Genomic DNA, 24,267 nt, shown 5'->3' with positions numbered 1-24,267 from the left:
AGGCTGTAAACGCAGATGTTCACACTCATACATAGATACACACACCGTCTCTGTCATGGAACATTAATTCAAATTAGTTTTTCTGGCAGGACAGCTTATTCTATATAAAGATGCCTAAATTCCAGTCATAAACAAGTGCAAGAACAACCTCCTGAGCAGACTGTCACACACAACAGGCTATGCTGTTGTAGGGACACAGACACACAGATTTACACCCACTCACACACACAGAAAGAGATGGGGGGTGAGGACCCTTCTGTAGCCTCAGCTGCTTCAGACTGCTTGTTCTGCTCTGTGCTTGTCACCAACAACAGTTTTTGTTTACTAGCATTAGAAGGTCAGAGCAGTCATCTTTTACTAAATCACAGTGCAGACAGGGCTGTGAAGCGCACACAGTGTTATTTATCCTCTGCAACACTCATCATTCTTCTTCAAGACACACACAAAACCATTACTGATACACACCCCCGCAAGTCATTAGCGGTTGCAAAACCTTAACAATTATGATTCATTATTTGCACCGAATGATGGCTGCTTCTATTTATTTCAGCACAGGCAGCTGGACTAATGATTGGCTCATCATTTAGCAGGACTAAGTGCGAAGCCTTGAAAAGGGATTTTAAATTCTAAAATTAACACCGCCATGGAAACTCGGGAGATTCTGTGGCTCCCCTCCAGCCACGTCGTTCCCTGCAGAGATGTTTCCAAGGCTCAGTCTTTGAGAGGATTACATGAAGGGATCACCTGCAGCAAGGTAGTTCTTCAAAAGCGCTCAGTGACAACGTTTTTCTTTCCTCCTCATTCTCAATGCGTGCATATGGTGCAGAAGTGTATATGTTTGGTATAGTTTAACAGGTGAAAAAGTGTGCACACATACAACATGGACACAAACTGAGCTACGCACACACATGGCAAATGCTGAAAATAAAAATGACCTGTATGTGGTTGGCTGAGTGTTACACAGCATAAACAGAAACAGCTAATTGAAGCAAAACAGCAGAAAACGAGAGAAAAAAAGTGGATAAATAGTTAATTAAAAGAAGCATCTGTGTTTTTAGATTCTTTATTTATACGCTCTCTTTCTCCTTCCTCCCACCCCTCACTCACACAGACACACACACACACACACACAAACACTGATTACTGAATGTAGGTCATTACCATCGAGAGCTGAAAGTGAAGGTGAATGATGAATCAAAAGTATCTATTTCCCTGAGGCTAAACCGCAGTGCTGGACAGCATGCAATCCAATTGATAACTATATGTAAACACACACAAACACACACACACACAAACATGGAGTTCTGTGTCCATGACTTCAGAGGACATTGCATTGACTTGCATTCATTTCCTGGAGAATTAATCAATTCTTGATCTACCCGAAACCTTAGACTAACATTAAAACATGCATTCACTTTAAAAGCGAAGAATTTATGTCATGGACATTAGCTTTGTGCGTCCATAAGGAAAACAAATCCCCATTACATGTTAGTGTAAATAGAATGAAGTCCCCACAACACACACATATTGGTTTTGGTGTTTTAAAGGTACAGTGTGAGTTCATGTCATCTTGGTCTAGTTCACCCATCATACCAGCTTTTTAAATGTATTTCGTCCCCTAATTTTCCCCACTTGTCCCCCTCACTGAAGAGTGGCTCTGATAATAAATAAGCACATAGGCCTGCTTTTCTGTCTACATCACAAAATCATATGACGTGCATTTCAACTCATCCTGGTGGCCTCTGGAGCACTGCTCTAGTGATTATTTTTCTCCTCTTGTTTGAGCAATTGACCATGTGTCAGCTCAAATCAGTGGCAGATACCAAGTCCGCCACAGAGGACGGGAATGCAGCCGCAGGCCCTAAAACTAAACATCTTTAATCGAGTGGCAGACAAAGCATCAGATGAGCAGCGTGAGAATACGGCTCAGGACCGTCTGAGCAGCTCTGTCTTGCCCCAGCGGGGAGCATTTAGCTGCAGGGCACGCACAGTTTTGGGAGTCATAAATCTTGTTCTCAGCAGAGTTTGAATGCAGTGAAAATAATTTAAATGGAAACAGAATTCAGTGAGTGACAATTCATTTCAACTTTTGATTGAATAAAGAACAGAACAAAGACTCAATAAAGGTGAAACTAGGAAATTTTATCCTGCACATTTTTCTAAAAACACAGCACATGAATATTTTGATTTGGATGCCAGCGACACGGACAAAAGTATAAACAAAGAAATAAATAGGTTTGGACAGGGGCTAAAAAAGACTCAAAGAGGGATCTGTCACATTATCAAGAATTATGTATGTTAATATCGAGAGCTGAAATGATTCTGTTTCTACAATTTCAAAATAATTTCATAGATTAGAATTTTAAAGATTTTGGGGATTTCATGATCTACAAGTAATGCTACAGTTAGAAAAGTTTCAAGACAAATACCTTCACGTACAAGACATTTTCTTGGATATTAAATCACGTTTTTTTCAGGAGATAAATAAAATGAGACTGGAAACTCCAGGACTTGTATTTTAAGGTGCTTCTGACACACATCAAGCTTTGACATTGAAGAAAAAGCTGAAGAAAGATATAGAAACTGTTATTTATACTGCGCTGAGAAAACAGTCCCAGTCCATGATGTGGTTACCACGGTTTCAGACAGTTCAGAAACAAAACAACACACTATATGAAGCCAGCACAAAATAAAAATAAGCAATCTCAGGGGAGGGGAACAAACTGTCACCCTGACCTTCCCCCCCTTCTTTTCTGCTTCATGGAAAATAACACACGGGAGAAGGAATAACTGTCCTTTGGTCCTTATTTTCTGACATATACATCAGGTGCCTCAAGGAAAACATCACCAAGGAGAGCGGTTGGAGGTCTAATAGAAGTTTGATTGAAAAGAGTCAAACTTTGAATGAGTGAAAAACTGAATCAGCGGATTAGCAAAACATTTAATACAGACACAGCTATAGAAATGTGCACTTGAGTTTTAAAGGATCGTCAGATTAATTGTTATGTTACATAAAAAATTATCTTGGCATTAGAGAAGAAAACAAAGGGAAACACTTGCACTTAGTGTTTCCATGCTGGTTTGGTGCTCGGTGTCCTGCTTTTTACACTCTGGACCAACTTTATAAAGGCACAGCTGCAAAAGTGAGGGCAATGTAATGGGAAATGATGTCAATCACACTGGTTACTCCATCAATTCAGCTGTTGTATATTGCAAACCTGAAGAAATCTTTGTGGGCAAAAGACAACATTGAGGACAGCAATGAATGAATGGTGAATGATCCTGTGGTGCAAATCCCTACATGTACTCACTTCTGAAACCATTGATATTCAACCCAGTTTATCATTGCACCCACAAATAAGTTAGAGCTCTAAACTGAAAATTCAAAATATCTTCTAAGATAAATACTTAACATGCAGTCTTTGTTCTACTTTTTAACGAAATCCCAGTTGGACTTACATAGCGCTGCACTGATGTGTTTCATACATCCTTAGTTCTCTTCAGTCGTACAACATCATTTCAAATAGCAGGAGTTAATCTAAAGTGTTTTCCAGTCAAAGCGGATTATTTGCATGTAATAATATAGAATATAACAGATAGATATGGATTACAGCAGAGCATAAGGCATAACAAACACATGAATAGGAAAAACAAGGATAATGTTGAGATTGAATTGATGAATAAAACTGATTTAAAAATAAAAAAGTCAAGGTTTATTAGAAAAAAAATCATGAAGCAAAACAACGTGAAGAGCCAAGATCAAAACCAAAATAACAACACAATCAAATGCAGAGAGGACGTTCAATTAAATTAAGAGTGGATCAATATTGAGAGAAACTTGGAGTGCAAATCATTAATAATAGAAAGAAAAATATTCTTCAACTCAAAATATTTGTAGTGAGTCTGTGAATACTTGGGTACATCTACTTCACCAAGGATATCTTGTTAATATTCCTGCAATTTACAACTAGAAACAATCAAAAATACAATACTGGTTACTGTTAATGCAGCCTGTAACAGCTCTGGAGGTGTAGCATGAAGTAGGGACAGTATGTACCTAGAATTAATTATTGATAAATTATTTCCGTAAGAATAAATAATGAGATGGCCAGCCATTATAGATGCTGAACAATGCATTCCATTTGAGAGCTTTATTCATTTATTCATGCAGAGTTTGCTCAGGAATGATCAAATAATCAAACCTCTGTTTCCTCAAAATGTTTAAATTACTTCACCCGCATCATGTAGTCGAACATAAGTCATGAAACTACATTTCCTGTACGAGACCGACGTCAGCCCTGTGCGACTCCCGTGAAAGGCGCGTGACTCAGTCGCTGCATTCAGGTCACCGTGGTAATCAGAATGATCGCGGACGTCGTATTTTCGAGTCAGAATAATCCGTTTTCTTCTAATAAAAGTGCTTTAGCTCACAAGCTACCTACAAAGCCCCGTTTAGCCACGTGTCTTCGGTAAACAATTACGCAATTTGTATTTCCAATACCGACGGACGTCACATTATTTGGGGTTTGCTTTCTTGGAGTCGACAGTTGATCTTCACTAAGACCACACAGAATGGATCACACCTACCTTACCTGCTTGGTTATTTGTCTGTTTTACACTTGCTCTGCTTCACCGGCGAATTTTGTCCTCCTCTTCGCGGATGATTTGGGTTTCGGGGACCTGGGCTGTTATGGACATCCCAGTTCTGTGACTCCTAACCTGGACCGCCTGGCAGCAGGAGGACTCCGCTTTACAGATTTTTACTGCACCAGCCCGGTCTGCAGCCCGTCCAGGTACAAAACAGACTGTGATATACAGCCTAATGCACTGTGATAATCTGTTAAAGTATGTCTTAATTAGTCTTTTTCACAAGTAAATAGTTGTAGCTTTCTTTGTTTTTTCTTAATTGTTGAATGATCTTTCCACTAATTAACCACATTTGCTTGTATTTATTCATTCTTAGGGCGTCTCTGCTGACAGGCCGCTATCAGACCCGCTCAGGTATCTACCCAGGTGTGTTGTACCCAGGCTCCATAGGAGGTCTTCCTCTGAATGAGACCACCATCGCTGAGGTGTTGAAGCCTCTAGGCTATGCCACCGCCGCTATGGGGAAGTGGCACTTAGGATTTGGGGCGAACGGTACGTTTCTTCCAACCAAACAAGGCTTTGACCAGTACCTGGGGATCCCATACTCACATGACATGGTCAGTAGGCATCTAATCAGAAATGGTACATAATGAAAAATCTGTGACATTTCTCCCCTGCATTGTGTGTTTCTATATCTCCTCCTCTATGCCACTTTTTTTTCCTTTTCTTTTTTTTGCCACAGGGTCCTTGCCACAACCTAACTTGTTTCCCCCCAGACGTGAAGTGTTTTGGATTTTGTGATGTTGGCACCGTAACTGTCCCACTAATGCACAATGAGGAGATCAAGCAGCAACCAGTCAACTTCCTTGATCTGGAGAGGGCATACAGTGACTTTGCAACCAACTTTATTACAACAGCTGCCAAGAGAAAACAGCCTTTCTTCCTCTACTATCCTTCACATGTAAGCAGGTGGAATAGTTTGGAAAAGAAAAAAAAACGACGCGTGGATGACGCGTGTTTTCAATATCTGTAGTACATTCCCATGATTGTTGTTTTTTTTTAAAGCAACATAGTAGAAACATTTTCAACCACCTGCGGTTAGATTGTTGTTCATAATCCAATACTTGCCTCTTCTTCCATGGCCTCCTGCAGCACACCCACTACCCGCAGTATGCAGGTTTAGGGGCAGCAGGTCGCTCCTTAAGAGGTCCGTTTGGAGATGCTCTCTTGGAGCTGGACAACACCATAGGAGACCTGCTTACAACCCTGGAAGAGACAGGAGTGATCAACAACACACTTGTCTTATTCACATCTGACAACGGGTTGGTTCACAAGTCAAAGTTGTTCTGTTGGTGCTTCACAGTACAGATGCACATCAAAGAGCTATAATCCCTAATTCCTTCCTCCATTCTGATGTGAATATCATCAAATGAAAGATGAGAGTCTGTACTCTAAGCTGTTATGCATTACATAACTGTAACTACAATATGTTTTGGTAAATGGCTGAAAAAAAATGCACGCATGTATAACGTCTCTGTTTGTAGGCCTGAACTGATGCGTATGTCTCGTGGAGGAAACTCCGGCCCGCTGAAATGTGGCAAAGGTACCACATACGAGGGGGGCATGAGAGAGCCAGCCATTGCGTACTGGCCCGGGACCATCAGGCCAGGTTAGGACACTAAAGCCCTTTTGCTAACGATGTCTCTAAAGACGAAAAGGTTGCTACTATCATTTTTCCCAGATAAAGACATCGGTGTTGCTTTTGCTTATTTCTGCCACACATAATGAACATTACTGCTGACCATGCTTTAATCATATCGGTAGGTCTTCACATTGTTCTCATGCATCTCGGAGGGCTTTCATGTCAGTTGTAGAAGTAAAAAAAAAAAAAATTGTGACCTGCTGCTCTTTTCTGAATGCACGTTTAAAGGTGTAACTCATGAGATGGCCAGCACTCTTGATGTCCTCCCCACCATTGCAAGCCTGGCTGGAGCCAAACTTCCCCCAGTGATGCTGGATGGGTTTGATATGACCAATCTCCTTGTCAACCAAGGGAAGGTAGCGGTATTGTACCTCATGTTCTTTAAAGACTGAAATGCTGCAAATAAAACACTGAATTATGCATCTTTCATCCCTGTTTTGCAGAGTAAAAGGGAGGCAATGATGTTCTACCCCACAGATCCTAATGAGATGTATGGCCTGTTTGCACTCAGGCTAGGAAAATACAAGGCTCACTTCTACACACGAGGTATGTGTGCAAAGTGTCCCGCATAATGTGAAGCGTTAAAGCATTAAAACTAAGGGGATTTTAACTGAATGCTTCTATTTTTTTTATTTTTTATCAGGGGCTTCCCACAGCGCTACCACCCCAGATCCAGACTGTCCAATGTTTGCAACCCTCAAAGCGCACGACCCCCCTCTTATTTTTGACCTGGAGGCTGACCCCTCGGAGCACTATCCTCTATCTGGACCTGACATCCAAACCGTGCTGGAACACATTGAGAAGGTCAAGGCGAGGTTTGAAGCCTCCATGGTGTTTGGAGAGAGCCAGATATCAAAAGGAACCGACCCAAAACTCGCGCCTTGCTGCAATCCTCAGTGTAGCCCCAAACCCAGCTGCTGCAGCTGTTGATGGGACAAAGTGCCGCAGCTGTTTGTGAAAACAGTGCTGTAAGGTACGGACTTGAAAATCACTAGATGAAATGACCATAATATGATGACGATTTTGCTGTTACGCATTTCTGCTTGTTTGTGGACTCTTAATCTTCTTGTCTTCATCCTGAAAAAGAATGTTGCAGACGATCATTTTCCTCAGTGAGGAGATTTTACTAATGACTACATTTAGAACGAATCATTAACTATGTACTGTATGTGTTCTGAATTTAACCACTTGAATTCATATTTGATTTGTACTGTAATTTTTATTTCTGAAAAAAAAAAAAAAAAAAAAGGGAGGTGGGGGAAGCTTTTATATTTGAAAATGTTCTTCAACCCATTTTGGTCTTGCAGTTTATGAGTGGATCAATAAAGACGACAACAAATATTTCGGACATCAAGCATATATTTTATTCGTAAGACCAAACCCATGACAAGGCAGAGTGACTTTTTTTTTTTCTTTGTTTTCCCTTGAATTTTACAATTCTTGTTTTTAAAGATACAAGATAGGATATGTTGGTTCTGTCACATACTGTTTTGCTCTAGGTATACAGTGAAGAATCTTGCTGAAGTAATAAAGTTGAAAGTCAGTCTAACTGTATTTCTCTGCGGCTATATGGGACTAGATCCTCCTCAGAGGTTGTTTTTGTGTTGCTGTGTGAAAAGAGAGATTTTAACTTGGCTATAGTGAGATAGAAAAACATAGAAGCAAATAGATAATCAGAGATGGGCCACGCTGTTTGAGCTCAAAGGGGAAGACTATAATCGGCAAGACACAATAATAGTATTCCAGTGGCAGCTGACTCAGTGTGGGAAGTCTGGTCACATACTAGGGACGTCGCATCTCTCAAATGTGCCGTAACTGTGCTGCTGAAGCCAGTCTGCAGAGAGTTATGGAGTCGGCGGGGACCAATACCAAGACACTGAAATAAAATTATTGCTGATCACTTATATTTACCTGTTTTACTTTCTTTCTGGGGTATTCATCTGGTAGTTATCATCTTTTTTTTTTTAAATTTCTTTTTAATGAATGTACATATTCGTTTCATCAACATACTAAACATAAAGGACACGGCACTATCATAGATTTGCTATCGTATATACATGATCTAACTGACAGCGATACACATGTAAATAATACCCTCCATCCTCCCAAATCAGCTTCCAGATAGCGTTTACCACTGAAACCCTGTTCGTTCCAACTGTGGCTGAAAACAGCCAAACAAGATGAGCAATGGTGTCTAAATATACAATAGGGGTGTTTGGGGGGTATTAAACTTGAAAGCCTGAAAGTTCAGATAGCAAAGGACTGCGGTGACTCTTAACATACCCCTCTTCCATGTAAGGTGCAGCGCAGGTTATTATGTCACGTGACCAGACGACAAGCAAGAAATAAATAAATGACAGGTCGCTGTCCCTTTTATCCATCTTTCTTAAAAATTAGATCAAGTTTAACAAATTACACAACTGTGAACCCTCCCTTTTTTATGTTTTATTACAGAGTTGACTTCACTGTGATACCACGACCGAGAATTATCAGGTGCTCTGCAGTGTTACTGGCATGCAGCTACTGGTTGGTCTAGTCACTCCTTTTCCCTCATTGAAACTTCCAAGTCAAAAAGAAAATGGAGACTAGCCCATCATCAAAAACCGGAGTGAAACAGTCAGAACTGTGAGAATATGGCTTGTCAGAGGCCGTTTGCTTTCTTTGACCTAAAAGTCACATCAGTCGCATCGAAGCATACAGTGATCTACAGTTTGCAAGTTTAGCCTCCTCACGGTAAAGGGCAACAAGCAGTGCAACTTTAAGGACAAGACAGAAGGAAAATGGTGGTGTCTATTCGTTTCAGTTACTGGATATAAGCCAGGTTGAAAAAAAAATCCGAGGAGCTAATGACAATCAAAGTTCATTCTAGGCCAACTTTTTCTTACATCTGCTGTCACTCCCGTCAGAGTGAGTCGTTTTTTTTACCCACATCAAAACTATGAACAAAATCAGTCTCAACAGTTTCTTAATTAGTCTGAATGAGGTGCCTGTATGTCTACTTTCTATACACGTTATTTACAACACACACTATGTTTGTACGGGACACCGAGGTAAGCTTGGATCTAGGACCACTCTCTCTTTCTACTCAGCTTCAATGCCACCATCAGTAAAAAGCAAATTGGCTGTTTGTCAGTATAGAACAAAAACATATTTACAGTTCATTGAAATGCCAACCTTTTGATTCGACACTATTCCCTCACTGATTGTTACGCTGCTTGCCATTCACTTAGATATGTGTGTTTCTGGTTGTGTCTGTGTGCGGTAATCCTACTTGCCATGCATTGAAAAGTGATACAGCCGTAGTAGGTATATTGTTTTCATTTCAAAAGAGGAACCTTAAAATAAACAGGTGCTCAGCATCTTAGTTTTATATCATAGAAAAAGATCAAAGAAACAGGCAATCGATCCATTCAGATAATGGATTTAAACAAGGCAAGAGGGATGATCAAAATCAGTTAACTGACAAGCATACTGTAGAAATGAGGATTCCAGTTTCATTAGGATACGAGTCATTTACAATGGAGCAGAAAAAAAACTGACAGCGCTCTCTTGTGGCTAACTTGATGAATGTACATAAGCTGTAGAGGAAGAAGGTTGTCATGGTAACTCATCTCATTCCAGGTAGATGTCCTCGGTAGGGCAGGCGTACTCCAGATGTTCTTGGTAGTACTCTTGGAAGGCTCGTCTGCAAAAAAAAAAAAAAGACAGACATATGGGAACTAATGATTTGAGTCGATTTTGTTTGCAATGCAAACGTCGTGCAAATGGTTGTGTTCACAGACACAAGTTCTGAGAAGCTGATGGAATAACCAAAGCTCCGCTGCCTGCTCTTAATCCACCCGCAGATGTGAACTATTAGCATTTTTTATATTCAAGCCCAATATGGCTGAATAAGACTCGACTAATGTTCAGAATATTTAATGTACACACAAGTAAGACTGGCGTGGAAAAAGAAAATCTCTGTTCACAGCCTCCAACAGTTGAAAGCAACATGCAGTGAAAATGTACTTTAATTCAGAGATCAAACCTTCAAATGCACTTTAAATAATTATACAACACACAGCTAAATATGTATTATTTCCAGGCTTTTTGCAAACAGTTGGCATTTTCATTGTCTTGACATTACATTTACAGCAATTTACTATCACAGGATATTCAAATCAAGTAAATGTGCAGTGATGAAAGAAGTATTCAAATAATTACTTCAGTTGACGTAACAAAAAAAGATATAAATGTTCCAGTATTTCAGTGTAAGGACTGAATTTAAGTTGAAATACTTCAGAAAATGCTCTGGTTTTGTCCTTGTGACTGATATATTGCTAAATGTGTCATTACATTGTCAATAGTGAAGCAGGGCTTAGCGAGCATGACCTCTAAATTTACATCATAAACAACTCAGATATGGACCCTGAAGTAAGAGGCTACTCAGTTTTTCTGTCATCTTTGGATTGGATCAATTGAACATTTCTTTAAGAGAGGCAAAGAAACAAGTTTAATTTAACCAATTTGGTTTAGCTGCTATCAACTCTGCGGCCCCGACCTCACACTGCGTTTGTAAGCAGCCAGTAACTGGACACCACCGGTTTAATCTTTAACAACGTGTTGTTTCTTATTGTTATGTCATCCATCGTGTAAAATCTTTACTTAAAATTCTGATAAATGTCAGCAGTCAGATGGAGTCAGTCAGTTAGTTGAACGAAAGGTTCAGTGTTTCCAGCTGAAATGTATTGAAGTCTTTGAACAAAGTATCATAAAATGAAAATACTCTTAGTTACTTTTTGTCCCTGTAGTCACAGACAGGGTAATTAATTTTGCTCAGGTCAGTGTGATACAATATACAGCACAATGAATGATTACATAACAGTACAGTGTATTTTGTTTAAAAAAAAAAAAAAAAAAAAAAAGACATTTAAAAAGTACTAGTTTGCACACAGGAGTGTCCACAGCACTTGGAAGGGGTCATGAAACTCTGGGAAGGGGTTAAGTGTGCAAATGAGATTAAAAGCAGAGGGGACGAAGCTAACCATAACCTTGTTTGTTTTGTGAGACAGCATATCTCTTTCTAGAGGGCAGGATCTGGTGAGTCTAGTCTCTTGTGTCTTTGCAAATGCAAAGCTTAGATCCTAGATTATCTCCTGCTCCAGTTTGGCAACACATAGAAATGAAAAATAAGAATCCTTACAACCCCTTTGCATCCCTTTTGACATGGAGCAGTGCTATGATGACAACAATTTAAACATACCCTACACACTCAGCTACAGGCCGCATGGACTCCTGGGATACAAACACATGGCAAGCAAATCTGTTCAGCATTGGATGCTTGGTGATGAATCCAAAGTAGCTGCAGAGAGAAGAAGACAATGTGATGCAATCGCTCAGATGTTACAGTGTACAGTAGTAACAGGAGGGCAGAGGACAAGTATGTTTGTTTACCAGTTGTTCCGCGGATGGCATCCGCAGAATGAAATGTTCTTCATCTGGAAGAAGTGACTACATCTGTCATACTGAAGAGAGGCAGAAAAGCAGAAAACAGAACTTAATCACAGATGAATTCCTTATGCAAGATTGCTTTTGATAAATAAGGGATTTATTCATCCATTTATTTGTCTTAACCTCATCAAGGGTGTCATATTCATCCTCCAGGCTCATGATTAGTTTAACTCCTTGCAAACTGATCTCCAGCTCACACAGAGAGGGAGGTCTCACATGTACCGTTCGTTTCCTCGATATTGCAATCTGACAGACAGAAAATGTGCTCACGTTAAAACAAAAAGGCTTTTAATCATAAGTACAAATATGTTTCATGCGTGTTGTATGTCTGCTTTGATGTTTTTCACTTCTCTGACCTTTTGCATGGCAGCGCAGAGGATGCCGTTGCCTTGGTGATAAGGTACCTCAACAGACCCCAAAAACTGAACATTGAAAGTCTCAATCCATGCTGGATTCCTTTTCATGCCTATATGTGATTAAAAACCATGTGATTTCTGTAAAATTCTACATCAAATGAAACAAAATACATTGATGCATCTCTCCACTCACCCAGCAACTCTTTGGACTGGCCGATGACCTCATGGGCATAGAAGGCAGGGAAGATCCCTCTCTCCCCTGTCCGCATGTTGTATCCTCTGTACCAGTAGTCATCCTCTTCTTCCTCTACATATAAAGGATCATCCACATCCAGCTCCAGCTCATCTGCATGTCTGGGAATGAACCTACAGAGGGCAGCAAAGAAGGGAGGGATAATTAAAAAGAAAAAGGTCTCATTGGAGACTTTCTTTACCCTCTTGAAACTACAATTCATGTAATCAGGAAGCATTTTGTTTGGGTTTCAGGTGTCGTCCGGTGCGTGAGCAGAGAAAGGAAACAGCTGGCAAGAAAAGACGAGAGAGTGGGTGGAGGAGGACAAATGTAATGGAGAAGCATGAAGCTTTTTTTCTTCTTTCTGTGTCTGTGGACACAGGTGGTGGCTGATCAGATTATTGTCAGATACCCAGTGGCTCTTAAGCCCAACTGTAACCAGGACGCCTGCCCTCCTCCCTAACTTAATTAGTGATGCATTACTGCTGCAGGGCCTCCAAAGCAACGAGGAATAGCCGTGAAACAAAGAAATGAGGTTTTATCAGCACACGATTTCTTTTTCCCTTAAATGTTGTTGATCTAATGTGTTCACTTCAAATAATCCCACCATTCCATAGGCAATAAAAAACAATTGTTATCATTTGCATCATTTATAATGAGCTTTTTGTCATCATAGGCACCATCAGCTTACCTGTAGACCGCCCTGTGTGTCTGGTCCCTCTCCTCTCCGTTAATGGTACATGAGAAAAGTCCAAAAGATTCTGTACCTAGACAGGACACAGAGTTAGGCAATTGCTATTTCTAACTAACTGTTATAAGAGAATTTAAGGGTGACAAATACCCTTTCAAAGACCAAAAAAATAACTCAGTTTCAAGATTTTGTAAGTAAATGAGGGCTGACTGGAATTGTTGAAAAAGAAATGCAAATGAAAGTTTTTATGATGAGACTTTTATTCTACAAATCACCCTTCTTCAGAGATATAAATCTTAGGGCAAGGACACTGATTGATGACTTTCACTGGTTGTGTGTTGGTCCCCTGCCAAATTTAGATCACATGTTAATGTATCATGCTGACAGTGATGTATTAAACTCTAATGTAGCATATTAATTCTAGAGACATTGAATAACTCGTTTTAGTATAATGTTTTTAAGTCATCTTTTTTAACCCTGTCAGAGCCAGGCAAATTATCTCCCTCTGCCTCTAGTTTTTAGCAAAGCTAAATAGGCTCCTGACTATTATTTCTTCTTGTCCACCTCTCAGCAAGAAGTGGGCATAAACATATACTGTCAAAGGGAATAGAACTGCGTGCAGCTTACTGGAGGAGCGGGAGGTGCTGTTAACGAACACGTTCAGGAACTTCTTGGAAAATGGGAGGTCAGCCTCAGGAGATGAATCTTCAGAAGAACTGAGAATTTCTGGCCTCGCCTCCTCATCATCATGACCATACCCCACCTCACCTGTCCTCGAAGCCTCTTCATCGCATAGAGTTGAAAGCTCACTGTCGTCGCTCAGAACGGAGGTGCACCTGAGAGGATAAAATACTCAGCTGAAGGCTTAACAACTGCAAAAAGGGAAAGAGTAGAGGGCTTGATACTTAATTAACTTAAATTTAAACATATTGTCAGGCATACCTTCTAAGGCTAACTAGTTCCAGTGTGGTATTTTCATCCACCACTAGTGTGTACTTCATGGAGTCATAAGCCAGTCCATCATCCTCATTAGGTTGCCTCAGAGCCAGGTCTTTCTCACACAGTGGGATGTCATGGTCATGGTCAGGTAACGGATGATCTTGCACACTGGAATCAATGGGTGGAGAGCTGTCAAGCTCTAAATCACTACCACTATAGGACTGCTTTCTTAAGCCACCCAGGAAGGGATAAGAGTCCCCGTCATCCTCCTCTTCCTCATTGTCTGTGGAGTAGGCGAAGCTGAAACAGCGGTTGGTCTGTGCAGTGGGTATGTCAAGCGTCAGGCTGTGTTTGACCTCAGTGATGCGCTCAAGAGATGCTGATGAGCGACTCGTTGGTCTGGGCTCCGTTTCTCGTCCTTCATCTTTATCGCTGACCACACTCTCACTAAGACTGGGGGAGTCCAGATCCCTTCTTCCCTCCAACATCGTCAGGTCATTGTTGGGCTCTTCATCTTCCTCCAGTCTCCCAGCATTCTTAGATAGTTTGTCTGTGGAGTTCTTGTCACAGTCTTTAGTGGTATACAGGGAGCTGAAATTTGTGGTTCCCCTCTCAATGTCTGCACAGCGTTCTAAAATCAGTGTGGTTATGGTATCTCCAGTGGGGTTGCTCATATAGAGATGGGAATCTATCATTACTGCTTCTTTTGGAGACTCAACGTTCCTACCTTTTGCTCCGGGCTCCATCCTCTCCTCTCTGTACACTTCACCTTCCATATCGCTCTGCTGTGATCTCTCCATCCCTGTTTTTTTGTCCTGGTCCTCATCGTTGAGACTATCTCCCTCTCCAATGTCTGAAGACGGTGAGATGGTATCGGACACAGACACCTTCCTCTTGAAACACTCCTCTGGGCAGCTGATCGGGTATGAGCCCTCTGAGATCATCCTGTTGACTAAATTGCTGAGAAGCCAGGGAGAATCTGAGTTCTCGCTTAGGTCATCTTCACTTTCTGATTCAGACTCTCCCTCACTTGTTCCATCATATTCATCTGCACTTGGCATTAGCCTTGGCCCCACCGGCAGGTAGAAAGAGCGCTTGAAGCTCTCAAGGCTGTGGTCTGGTTCTATCTGGAGCACCATAGGTCTGGACAGACTGTCCTCAGAGCACTGGGCTGGAGGCAGAGTCTCATCTGGGTCAGCCTGGTGCTCACAGGAAAGCTCATCATCCACATTCTGCAGGCCCATCAGAGCTTGTCCATCATCGTAGGACTCAGGCGGTAATATGGGTGAGTCGACAGGGGAGGGTGTGGCAATAGTGGGTGAAGGAAGAGGGGAAGGGGAGGGTAGAGAAAAACCTTCTTTGATTGGGTCAGGCTGACCCAGAAGCAGTGATGCTTTCAGACCAACAATTCCACTGTCCTGCTCTAACTCTGTATCTGGGTCCAGCTCCTGGTCTGATGTCGGCGAGCTGGCTTCCTCAATGGAGTTGGTGAGGTGAGACGAGCGTCCACTACTGCTCTCATCACTAGTTAGGTCCAACTCTGTCTCTGAGATAGAGGAGATCATGTTGGAGGCCACAGGGCCTCCACAACCAAATGCTGCCTCCAACTCCCCTTCAATGTCAGAGTCAGAGCCTGGAGAGCTGAGGTCTTTGTCTTGGTCTGAAGTCATGTACCCCCGCTGGTTCATATCTGCTATCCCTGGGTCTGAGGATGGAGAGGTGGAATCGTTAGCTGCTACCTCTATGGTAGCTGGAGCATCAGAGCTGTTGGAGTGGCCAAGAGCTTCTGAGCGGCTTGCTGACTGATAACTGGAGAAAGTTGGAGGCTCACAGGGTTCAATGGAGGGGAATTCCACGTATGACGACTGATTCTCCTTACAAACCATATCGTAGGTCTCCTTGCACATGAACTCCACTTCAAAGTCCTTCTCCAGCTCTTCTTCAGAGAAGGGTGTGTCTGCGCTATCATTAGCCCCCATGGGTGCAGTGGATGACAAGCAGTGACTGGTTCCATCTGGGTCTAGATCATCCTCCGGCTCCATCCCTGACTCGCTGGTGATTGTGTACGTGTCCGTAGCGCGCCGGTTTGAGTGTTTGTGGTTGTGGTCGCTGTTGAGGTCATGGTCCACTTCTGTGTCTGAACACTGGGAGTGCTCATCTACGGAGGGTACTCTTGCTGTCTGGATTGAAGTGTCTGTCTTTGACTCAGTGAAATCAGTAGAGCGTGGGTGAGACTTATGCTGACCAAATGAGCCTGGGAAGATAAAAGTTGTGGAGAAAGAAGAAAAGGCATAAGAGATCGATAGTACGGCATGACCCTGGTGATTATTAAGTAGATGATGACAAGAATGCAAAAACGAGACATGCCTAATGAGCAGAGGACGCATTAAGTATGATCATTATATTAACTGTCTATAATCAGATGAAAATAGAATGCAAAATGTACTTATTGAAAACATACCCTTTAGTTTCATTAAACTATAGTTTAGAGCATCCTGGATGTAAGAATGAACATAACAGTGTTTTGTTGAACTTTTCACAGAAATCAAATTCACAACACAACACAACACAGCACTACATAACACTGATGTCGATGGGATGATCTCTAAGCTTGCTGGGCTGGCCTTCTTGTTACCGTATTCGGGCCTCTCCCGCCTGTTGCCCTCCATGTCACAGAGGAGGGGCCTATGAGGAGACTGGGGGTTCCCGCCCTCCCCTGCCTGTTTTGGTGGAGTACCTTTGCTCTGAGACCCTGGGGCCTTGGAAACTGGAGAGGTTGGGCATTGGCCTGTCACATGACTACCATCCTCCAGACATGAGTGGGTTGGAGACAGACGGCCTGGAGGTACAATAAATATTTATATTCTTACTGAGTGTAAAGCAATCGAGAAACTGAGCTAAATTCAGGGTATCAATAAAACTGCTTATGTGGGGAAATACATAAATGAAAAGACTAAAGGTGTTAAAAGAGGGACCTTTAACTGCTGTTAGACCTTATTTGATTGGCTCATGGCAATTCTATATAAATCGGAGATTTTATTGTAGTAACAGTGCTTGAATACTACAACAAAGATGTGCTTATTTGACCTGAAATTACTACAAAATGAGTGATAGCTGATCACTAGTGATCATCACTAGTGGTCATTAGTGATCATGTGGAAGCTTTCATGTGTGATGGAGAGACAAATGAATACAAACACAAATGAGAATGTAACAGTTCACAACCGGTGTTTTATACATCATTTATGATGTTCTCACCTTGGGAGACTGGGTTGCGTAGAGAGTCCTGCCAGCTTCCTTTCTTTGGGGATGCGCTGCTGTTGTTGTTCAGCGAATCCTGAGGAAAAGAGAGAGAAGGAAAAGATTTAAAACCCTGGTATGTTTCCAAAGAGCTCGCACATGCTCTGTGTTTGGCATTTGTCGAATTACCTGCGAAACAGCTGTCGTGAGGTTCAGTGTGGTGGGTCTACTCTTCAGAGTGCCAAGAGTAGGCGAGGGAGGAGGGGAGACAGAGGGAGATGGTGGCGCATCAGGGTCCACCTCTTCTTCTTCTTCGTCCTCATCGTCCTCATCTTCATCGTCAATCATCTCAAACTCTTGAAAGTCATCCTGGAAGGAGCAAACTGTGTGGTGTATGTCATTCTTCTCCAGAATAAGGGAATCCTGAAAGAGGAAGATAGAGGGAGGGAGATGGCTAGTTAGAGTTATGCATTATTAGAAAAGCAATTATTACTTATTACTTTGTCACACACACACACACACACTCAACAGAGTTGAGACAATAGCCACCCTCATGAAAGCATCTTGTAATCTGACAACAAAAGGAAACGAGAAGAAGAACAAGTGTGTTTGAAAGATGAATCAAAATTGAAAAGGGCAGATTTACAGAAGCATAATATATTTGCAAATGCAACAAATATTAGAGCGCTGTAGTGGAAAACTCTGCAACAAGGTTTACAGTAGCAGTGCATTTTGCTGATATGTTCTTTTTTAGCCTTGGGTCTTCTGATTCTGTACACCCATGGATGTGTATGTAAATAAGGAAGCGAGGTGTAGCCTTGAGAGTCAGCAGTGTTCTCGAGTGATTCGATTTCAAACAAAACTTATGTTTGACCTGAGCAAGAGAGTTATTATAATTCCTTTTTTTTCCCTTTTAAGTTTATTTGAAATATCACATTGACCTGTCAACTCAACAGCCTACAAAATAGATACCTGTAACCCAACTTTAGCCCGGATCATCACATTCAATTAACCTAAATGATAGTTTAATTTAATCTAATAATAGTTTTGATGCCTAACTTTAATCAAGCAAATATGATTTGTTAACAGCGTATTTTTGCCCTGACTTGGAAGTGCTCATATGGGTTGTATTTCCGCTTATGAGCAGATTACCAATATGTGTTAGAGGGCTTTCTGAAACAGCAGTACATGAGTATCAAAGGTTCTGATGAATAAATTACTGATTGAATGAATGAGAGCCAGGGAAAGGATCCACTCATAGATAAAGGTCTGCCCTTCTACTGTTTAAACAAGTTAATTCAAGCTTATGATATCAGCTTAAAAATCTGTTTGGTAGGTCTTTGGTTATAAACTTTCCCTGAAAGCGCACATGCGACAGGGTTCATTTCGCCTCTGCGAGTGTTGGACATTATACAGTCTTTAGTAGCTCTCATAGCCAATTTAGACAATATTCTAGCATTATTACATTCACGATTAGAGCAAGATGAATTATAGACTGGAGCTGCACAATGTCAAAGATTCACCATCAACATAATATCAACATGTGCAACATCAATATCACAAAAGATTGCATGCAATAAATGGTAGGCTATAGAAGCTTTTTATCAACTGACATTTTGACATTAAATATAGTAGGACAAACACAAATACAGAAGTAGTGAAATGTGTAAAATACATCTGAGCTTAACTCTGTATATTCTCTCTCTCTCTCTCTGTCTCGATATATATGTATTAGGGCTGGGCGAGTTAACTCGTTATTATCGTGTTAACTCGTTGATTATTTAACGCCGATAAATATTTTATCATGCATTAATGCAGGTTTTATTTATTTATTTAAAAAAAAATTTAAATACAATTTTTTTTGGGGGGGCTTTTGTGCCTTTAATGGATAGGAAAGTTCAGAGAGGCAGGAAGCAGGGGGCAGAGAGAGGGGGAACGACACGCAGCACAGGGCCATCCGATGCGGAACTCGAACCGGGGCCAGCTGCTCAACCCACTACACCACGGACCACCCTTGTTTTATCATTGTACAAGTCTGTTGCTCACAGGCTTTTATTTTGTAAAAGTCTGTTGCTTTCTGCTGTGGAACCGGAAAAGAAAGTAATCGGCGGATCCACCAAACATGGAGAAGGGTACAGAACTTTTACTCGGCCATTTTCATGTTAAAGTTCTTCCAGACGGCGGAGTCGACAGAACCAAAGTCATCTGTAAACACTGCCAGGTTGAACTGTCTTATCTCCGTAGTAGTTCCAGTCTAAAATATCACTTAAAGGCAAAACACACAACTGATAGCAGCAAGTCATTCAACGAAATAGACAGTGGAGCGAGGCTTCTACATAAAAACTACATAAAAATGCTGATGTTAAAAGTGTGTTTGCACAACAAATGTTATGGCACTTTCATTCATATGGCAGTACATTTAAAATAAAACTAAATGATAAAAGCTATATGCTACTTTTGAATTAATTTTTAGATTTTGCGTACAAAATCGTGATTAATCTGGGAAATCATGTGAACAATTAGATTAAAAATTGTAATCGTTGTCCAGCCCTAATATGTATATATCTATGTATATACATATCTCAAATGATATTGTCATTACAATATTCAACAATCATGTGATACTTTCGTTTTCCTAATATCCTGCAGCTCTTTTATGGGATGGTTCTGTTAAAGAGATCGCATCTTTATTATAGAGCCTTCATTTTAAGGTTCACAATTGGATTTTGGGAGTCTACTCGGATAGGTTTGTATGCTTTGATGTTAACAATCAAAGCATACATACTGTATTGTTGCAGCACAGGTCTATTGTCACCCCCTGCATGCAAGGCTCCATTTTAGGTCTTGTGTTTTTAAGTCCAAAAAATGCTAAATAAATGCAAAAAGTGTGTCCTCTTCAAAGCAACTGATGAGTAAGATTGCTTTTGGTGTGAAATATGAAATTTAGCAATTGTAAACCCTTTCTTGCGATGACAAGTTCCAAAAGTTTAACCAAGATTGCGTTACTTTTGTTTGCGATTAGAATTATTAGAATGGAAGTGTATAGTGTGTCCACCTTTTCTGTGCTCAGCAGCTCTAAAAAGGATATTTTATGTCTATCTTAGCAACAGTATCGTCAAAAAGAAGCTAAACGTTGCAGAATATAGAATAATAGAGCAGCACAGCAGCAAGGCTGGGGGCAATATAATGAGAGTGGATCAATCAGATATATCTCGGGTTTCCACTTGTTTACCAGAAAGCGGAGCTCTAAATGGTTTTAAGGTTTGATGGAACACATCTTCACGATCTGTGTGTGTCGTTATGTAGCATATTTATCAAGAACACAATGGATTGATCGACTAGATCAACGTTAAAGTAGACTTTAACGTTTTCAACTGACAAAAAGTAAACTGTTGTTTGACTTTCCTTTTTATTCCCAACAGTCGATGAAACATGTTCCTAAAGAACCTGTGCTGGAGAGTGTTTTTCTACTAATATTAGATATGTTAACTAACCACCTCGTCCTTACTTTGAGTTTGACAATGCAGTTCCAGGGATTGATTTGTCTGATTTTTCCAGTTTGAACAACGCAGCAGTTTTTAGTGCCTCTCAGTGCAGTCTGTTTAATGGAGGAATCAAAGCTCACCCTCTCAACCATCTACCACACATAATTCTGCTGACGCCTGGTGCATCCACTTTATCCTACAGCAGCTGAAATCAACACTCTATCTACTGCCTAGGGAGCACACATGAATATGCACACTTCTATCTAATTTACATTTCTTTTCTTTTTTGTTGTTGATGGTTTAGCTTTTAGGGTGTGGGGAAATGTTTGGAAAAGAGCCTTTGTTCTCAGTGCTAGGAAGCTCTCGAGCAAACATTATCTGCATTCTCATAAAGCTCATAAAGATTTTTTTATAAACTTACCCATTACATTCCAACACTAAGACATAAGTGACCTATAAATCCAACCGATCCATGAGTGGGTTGTGAGAATGCCTAATGTTTTGCCCCTATATTAAACGTCCATTTGCAAGTCTGACAGACAGACAGGCGAGCTTAAAGAAAAAACATAAACTAAAAATAAGAGCTGTGTGTCGGCAACCATCGATCCCTACGGTTTCCAGTTCCCAAGGACATCCCATCCAGTCCTGTGACTGTGCATCCTCTGTCACCCAGTAGATAAACCTGTGCTCCTACAGAGGCTTCATTGTGAATTAATCTAACTCTCATATCCACTCACAGGTATCTGACAGCAAGTGGATTCAGTGTAAGTAAGTTCCGGGAACCTCAAAATACTGAGACATTCCTAAAGACATCTATTCTTAATCACGTTTTTTAAACAGCTGTGTTTTGATCACAGGCCTATAACATTAATGTATCAAGTTTTTTATTTATTTTAAAAACTATTTTCACCAGTGCAGAAAATATAGGCTTCAATTTGAGGGACCATATTGCCAACTAAGCTCACAAAGTGATGAGAGAAACTGAAGACACGATCCTCAAGCGAACACCAGCTACATTTTACCAAATAAGGAAAATACCAGGAAACCATCATTTTCACAGAAGGGAAGTGGATGCTGAGAATGGAGGGATCTTTTAAGATCTCATGCGAGGTGGGTGAAAAGAAAACAGTGGGGGTTTTTACCACTAGATTATTACCACTTATATGCAGGACTTACCTGATCTTTTCTGCTGTGGCTGAGATATTGTGTTAGTATATTGGCTGAGCAATATGTACAAATGGGTCTTTTTATTGCACAATTTCACAATGCATCATTGGGATCCGTACATATCTCTACCCAAGTAATCTTTTCTACAAGGCATAGTTCATAATTTTAGTTTTATGCTGGTATAAGTGACAGGTTAACCTCCAATTAATGATGACGATGGCCTCCACCTGCAGAAGAGCCCAATATTTTCTTTGAGACTTTTTATTTAACCCAAAGTTTTTCACTTGCTGGGAAACAAGTGACAAAGGAAAGAAAAACATATATACATTTTAGGATTCTTATTAACTTAATTAAGTGTAAAAGTTAGTAGACAAAAGTTTTTGTTTTTGTTTTTTTTCTTACAAAGAATTTGTGGAAATAAAGATCATAGTTAAAGTGAGGAAGCTGTAAAAACTTAGGAAAGGAAGAGGTCCAAAATCACAGTCATTGAGATCATTTTGATTTCTAAGACTGGGACTGAAGGGTTGATTATTACAAATAACGACCTTGATTAGATGGCAATCGTTTAAATCTATTCAAATTTCAAACACAATGTCTTACCATCTTTTACTACGGTACTTGTTTATGTTATTTGTAGCCATGAGAAAAATCTTGTTCAAATTAAATTTGATATAGATCAAAAAAATCTGGAATGAGTGAAAAACCTTTTTGGGCTTCATCTTATCAGTGCATCTGTAAATTTCAGCATTTGAAACTCAGACAAGGACTGCGGCTGAGAAACAGACACCACTGCTCTGGCACATACTAAATTATGCATGTACTCATGCCGTTCAATCAGGGCTCCAGAGAGACAGGAAGTAAGGAATTAGGGGCAAGTATAGGCGGTGAGCAGCAGGGTGTTTGTGTGTATATGAGACCCAGTGAAAATAATTCAAAGGCATAAAAAGGAGAGATACCCTCAGCCGTGCTCTCTCAGCTTGTTACGGTGACATGTGACAAAACGAACAAGCTTGAGGACATACTGTCCCTTACTGACATTAAAGATTGTAAAGGACAGCCTGGTCCGACGTGCAACAGCATTTTGGCATTCAGTTTCTGATTACAATTTTCTCCGAAAATCAGATAACTATCTTTAATTGCCGGCTTTCACCTCAAAACGACAGTATAAGCTGCTTAAAGACACCATGTGTGTCTGTTTGATTTATTCACATGTGCAGTGTGTGTCCTTGCCACATAAATAAAGTGATAATCTACAAGGTTACGCAGATTGAGACCTGAACCCCACAACGAATTAGAATTTATCAGAGCTGGGGATTGGGGCCGAAGGATAATCTCACTGTTTAGATTGGCTGCTCTTTCTGAACATCAAAGACATGCTGCCCAATGTGACTAAATCATACTGACTTGAAAACATTGGTCTTCATCAGCAGAGTGCTGTGCATGAGGGAAACACTGCTGCTGATGATGCTGATGAGGATGATGAGCTGACAAAGTGTCACGCGTCACGCATCTTACTGAAGCAGCCAAAATCAAATACCATGTGAAGCATCCTGTGCATGCAATTTTCTGTCCCGCCTTTCTTTTACTGTTATTTAGAACACACTCAGAGGGCAACTGAGTGTGTATCCATCCCATGTCAGCAAGATTACTCGCTCCGGGCAATGATGTAACGTAACAAGGACCGACACTGTCTCTGCTTTCGTTTATGTGAAGTGAGCAGTCAGAGCTTTTGCTGAGGTGTGTGTGCTTAAACACATGTGGGTGGGAAAGCAGGAAGCAGAAAGGGGGTACTGATGCAGTTTACTACAGTATGACATCCACTCTCTTTTCCTCTAGAGGTCTTTTCATATGCTGTGCAAAAAAGGCTCTCTTACAGACAGGCTTTGCTCTCTTTCCATAATGTGTTTTGTTGGTGGATTAAAGCAGAGTGAAATCTCCAGCTGAGATTTATGCCAAAAGCTTAACCCTCAGAACCAACCATCCCTGAAATAAATCACCATTCCCAGGCTCCTCGGCAGGGAAGAGAGACACAGGAGGAAAAATTAGAAGGAGGAGAGCTTTAAGGGGAGAGGAGTGGAGGGGCAGCAGAGAAGAGGGAGTGTGAGCTCCGTCTCTAAGCAACATTCTGCATAGCGAGGGAGGGAAACACACTTGGGAGGGAGAGAAGGAGGTTGTCTCTGCATAGCAGCAAACTGCACTGGGTCACCCACCCTCTGCTGCAGCCATGGCTCAACGCCACCTGCATAAAACATTTACATCTCACAGGATGGACAGGGAGAAACAGGGAGAGGGGGGTTTAGGATGACTGTATAATTTAAGTCTAAGATGGTCTGTCTTGCAGGACGACACAACTAATGACTCCATTATTTGCTTATACT

At 41.0% G+C, this 24,267-nt stretch overlaps 2 protein-coding genes across 4 annotated transcripts in view; one reads left to right on the top strand and one right to left on the bottom strand.

Annotated features, from left to right (window-relative positions):
- Positions 1-4,327: 4,327 nt before the first annotated feature.
- arsa (arylsulfatase A) lies at positions 4,328-7,838 on the top strand. Its single transcript, XM_075469683.1, has 8 exons — positions 4,328-4,793; positions 4,964-5,204; positions 5,330-5,548; positions 5,740-5,909; positions 6,132-6,256; positions 6,518-6,645; positions 6,733-6,835; positions 6,933-7,838. The coding sequence occupies exons 1-8, from the start codon at positions 4,573-4,575 to the stop codon at positions 7,217-7,219; spliced, it is 1,494 nt and encodes a 497-aa protein (XP_075325798.1). The 5' UTR covers positions 4,328-4,572; the 3' UTR covers positions 7,220-7,838.
- Positions 7,631-24,267, bottom strand: part of mapk8ip2 (mitogen-activated protein kinase 8 interacting protein 2) — a 30,926-nt gene continuing 14,289 nt past the window's right edge. The window contains exons 3-14 of one of the 3 annotated variants that reach the window (XM_075469680.1): positions 17,427-17,660; positions 17,256-17,334; positions 16,633-16,836; positions 14,001-16,251; positions 13,686-13,894; positions 13,059-13,134; positions 12,329-12,501; positions 12,136-12,245; positions 11,903-12,025; positions 11,723-11,793; positions 11,532-11,630; positions 7,631-9,974 (exon numbers count right to left, since the gene is read on the bottom strand). In XM_075469680.1, coding sequence (XP_075325795.1) covers positions 9,902-9,974; positions 11,532-11,630; positions 11,723-11,793; positions 11,903-12,025; positions 12,136-12,245; positions 12,329-12,501; positions 13,059-13,134; positions 13,686-13,894; positions 14,001-16,251; positions 16,633-16,836; positions 17,256-17,334; positions 17,427-17,660 — 3,702 coding nt within the window. In that variant the 3' untranslated portion in view covers positions 7,631-9,901. The remainder of the gene's footprint in view (positions 9,975-11,531; positions 11,631-11,722; positions 11,794-11,902; positions 12,026-12,135; positions 12,246-12,328; positions 12,502-13,058; positions 13,135-13,685; positions 13,895-14,000; positions 16,252-16,632; positions 16,837-17,255; positions 17,335-17,426; positions 17,661-24,267) is intronic. The other 2 variants (XM_075469681.1, XM_075469682.1) reach the window with 2 other exon arrangements.

This window comes from Odontesthes bonariensis, chromosome 7 (genome assembly GCF_027942865.1).
Source record: "Odontesthes bonariensis isolate fOdoBon6 chromosome 7, fOdoBon6.hap1, whole genome shotgun sequence".
In the NCBI taxonomy this organism is placed as follows: Eukaryota; Metazoa; Chordata; class Actinopteri; order Atheriniformes; family Atherinopsidae; genus Odontesthes; species Odontesthes bonariensis.
This window is presented reverse-complemented; position numbering and strand designations above follow the sequence as displayed.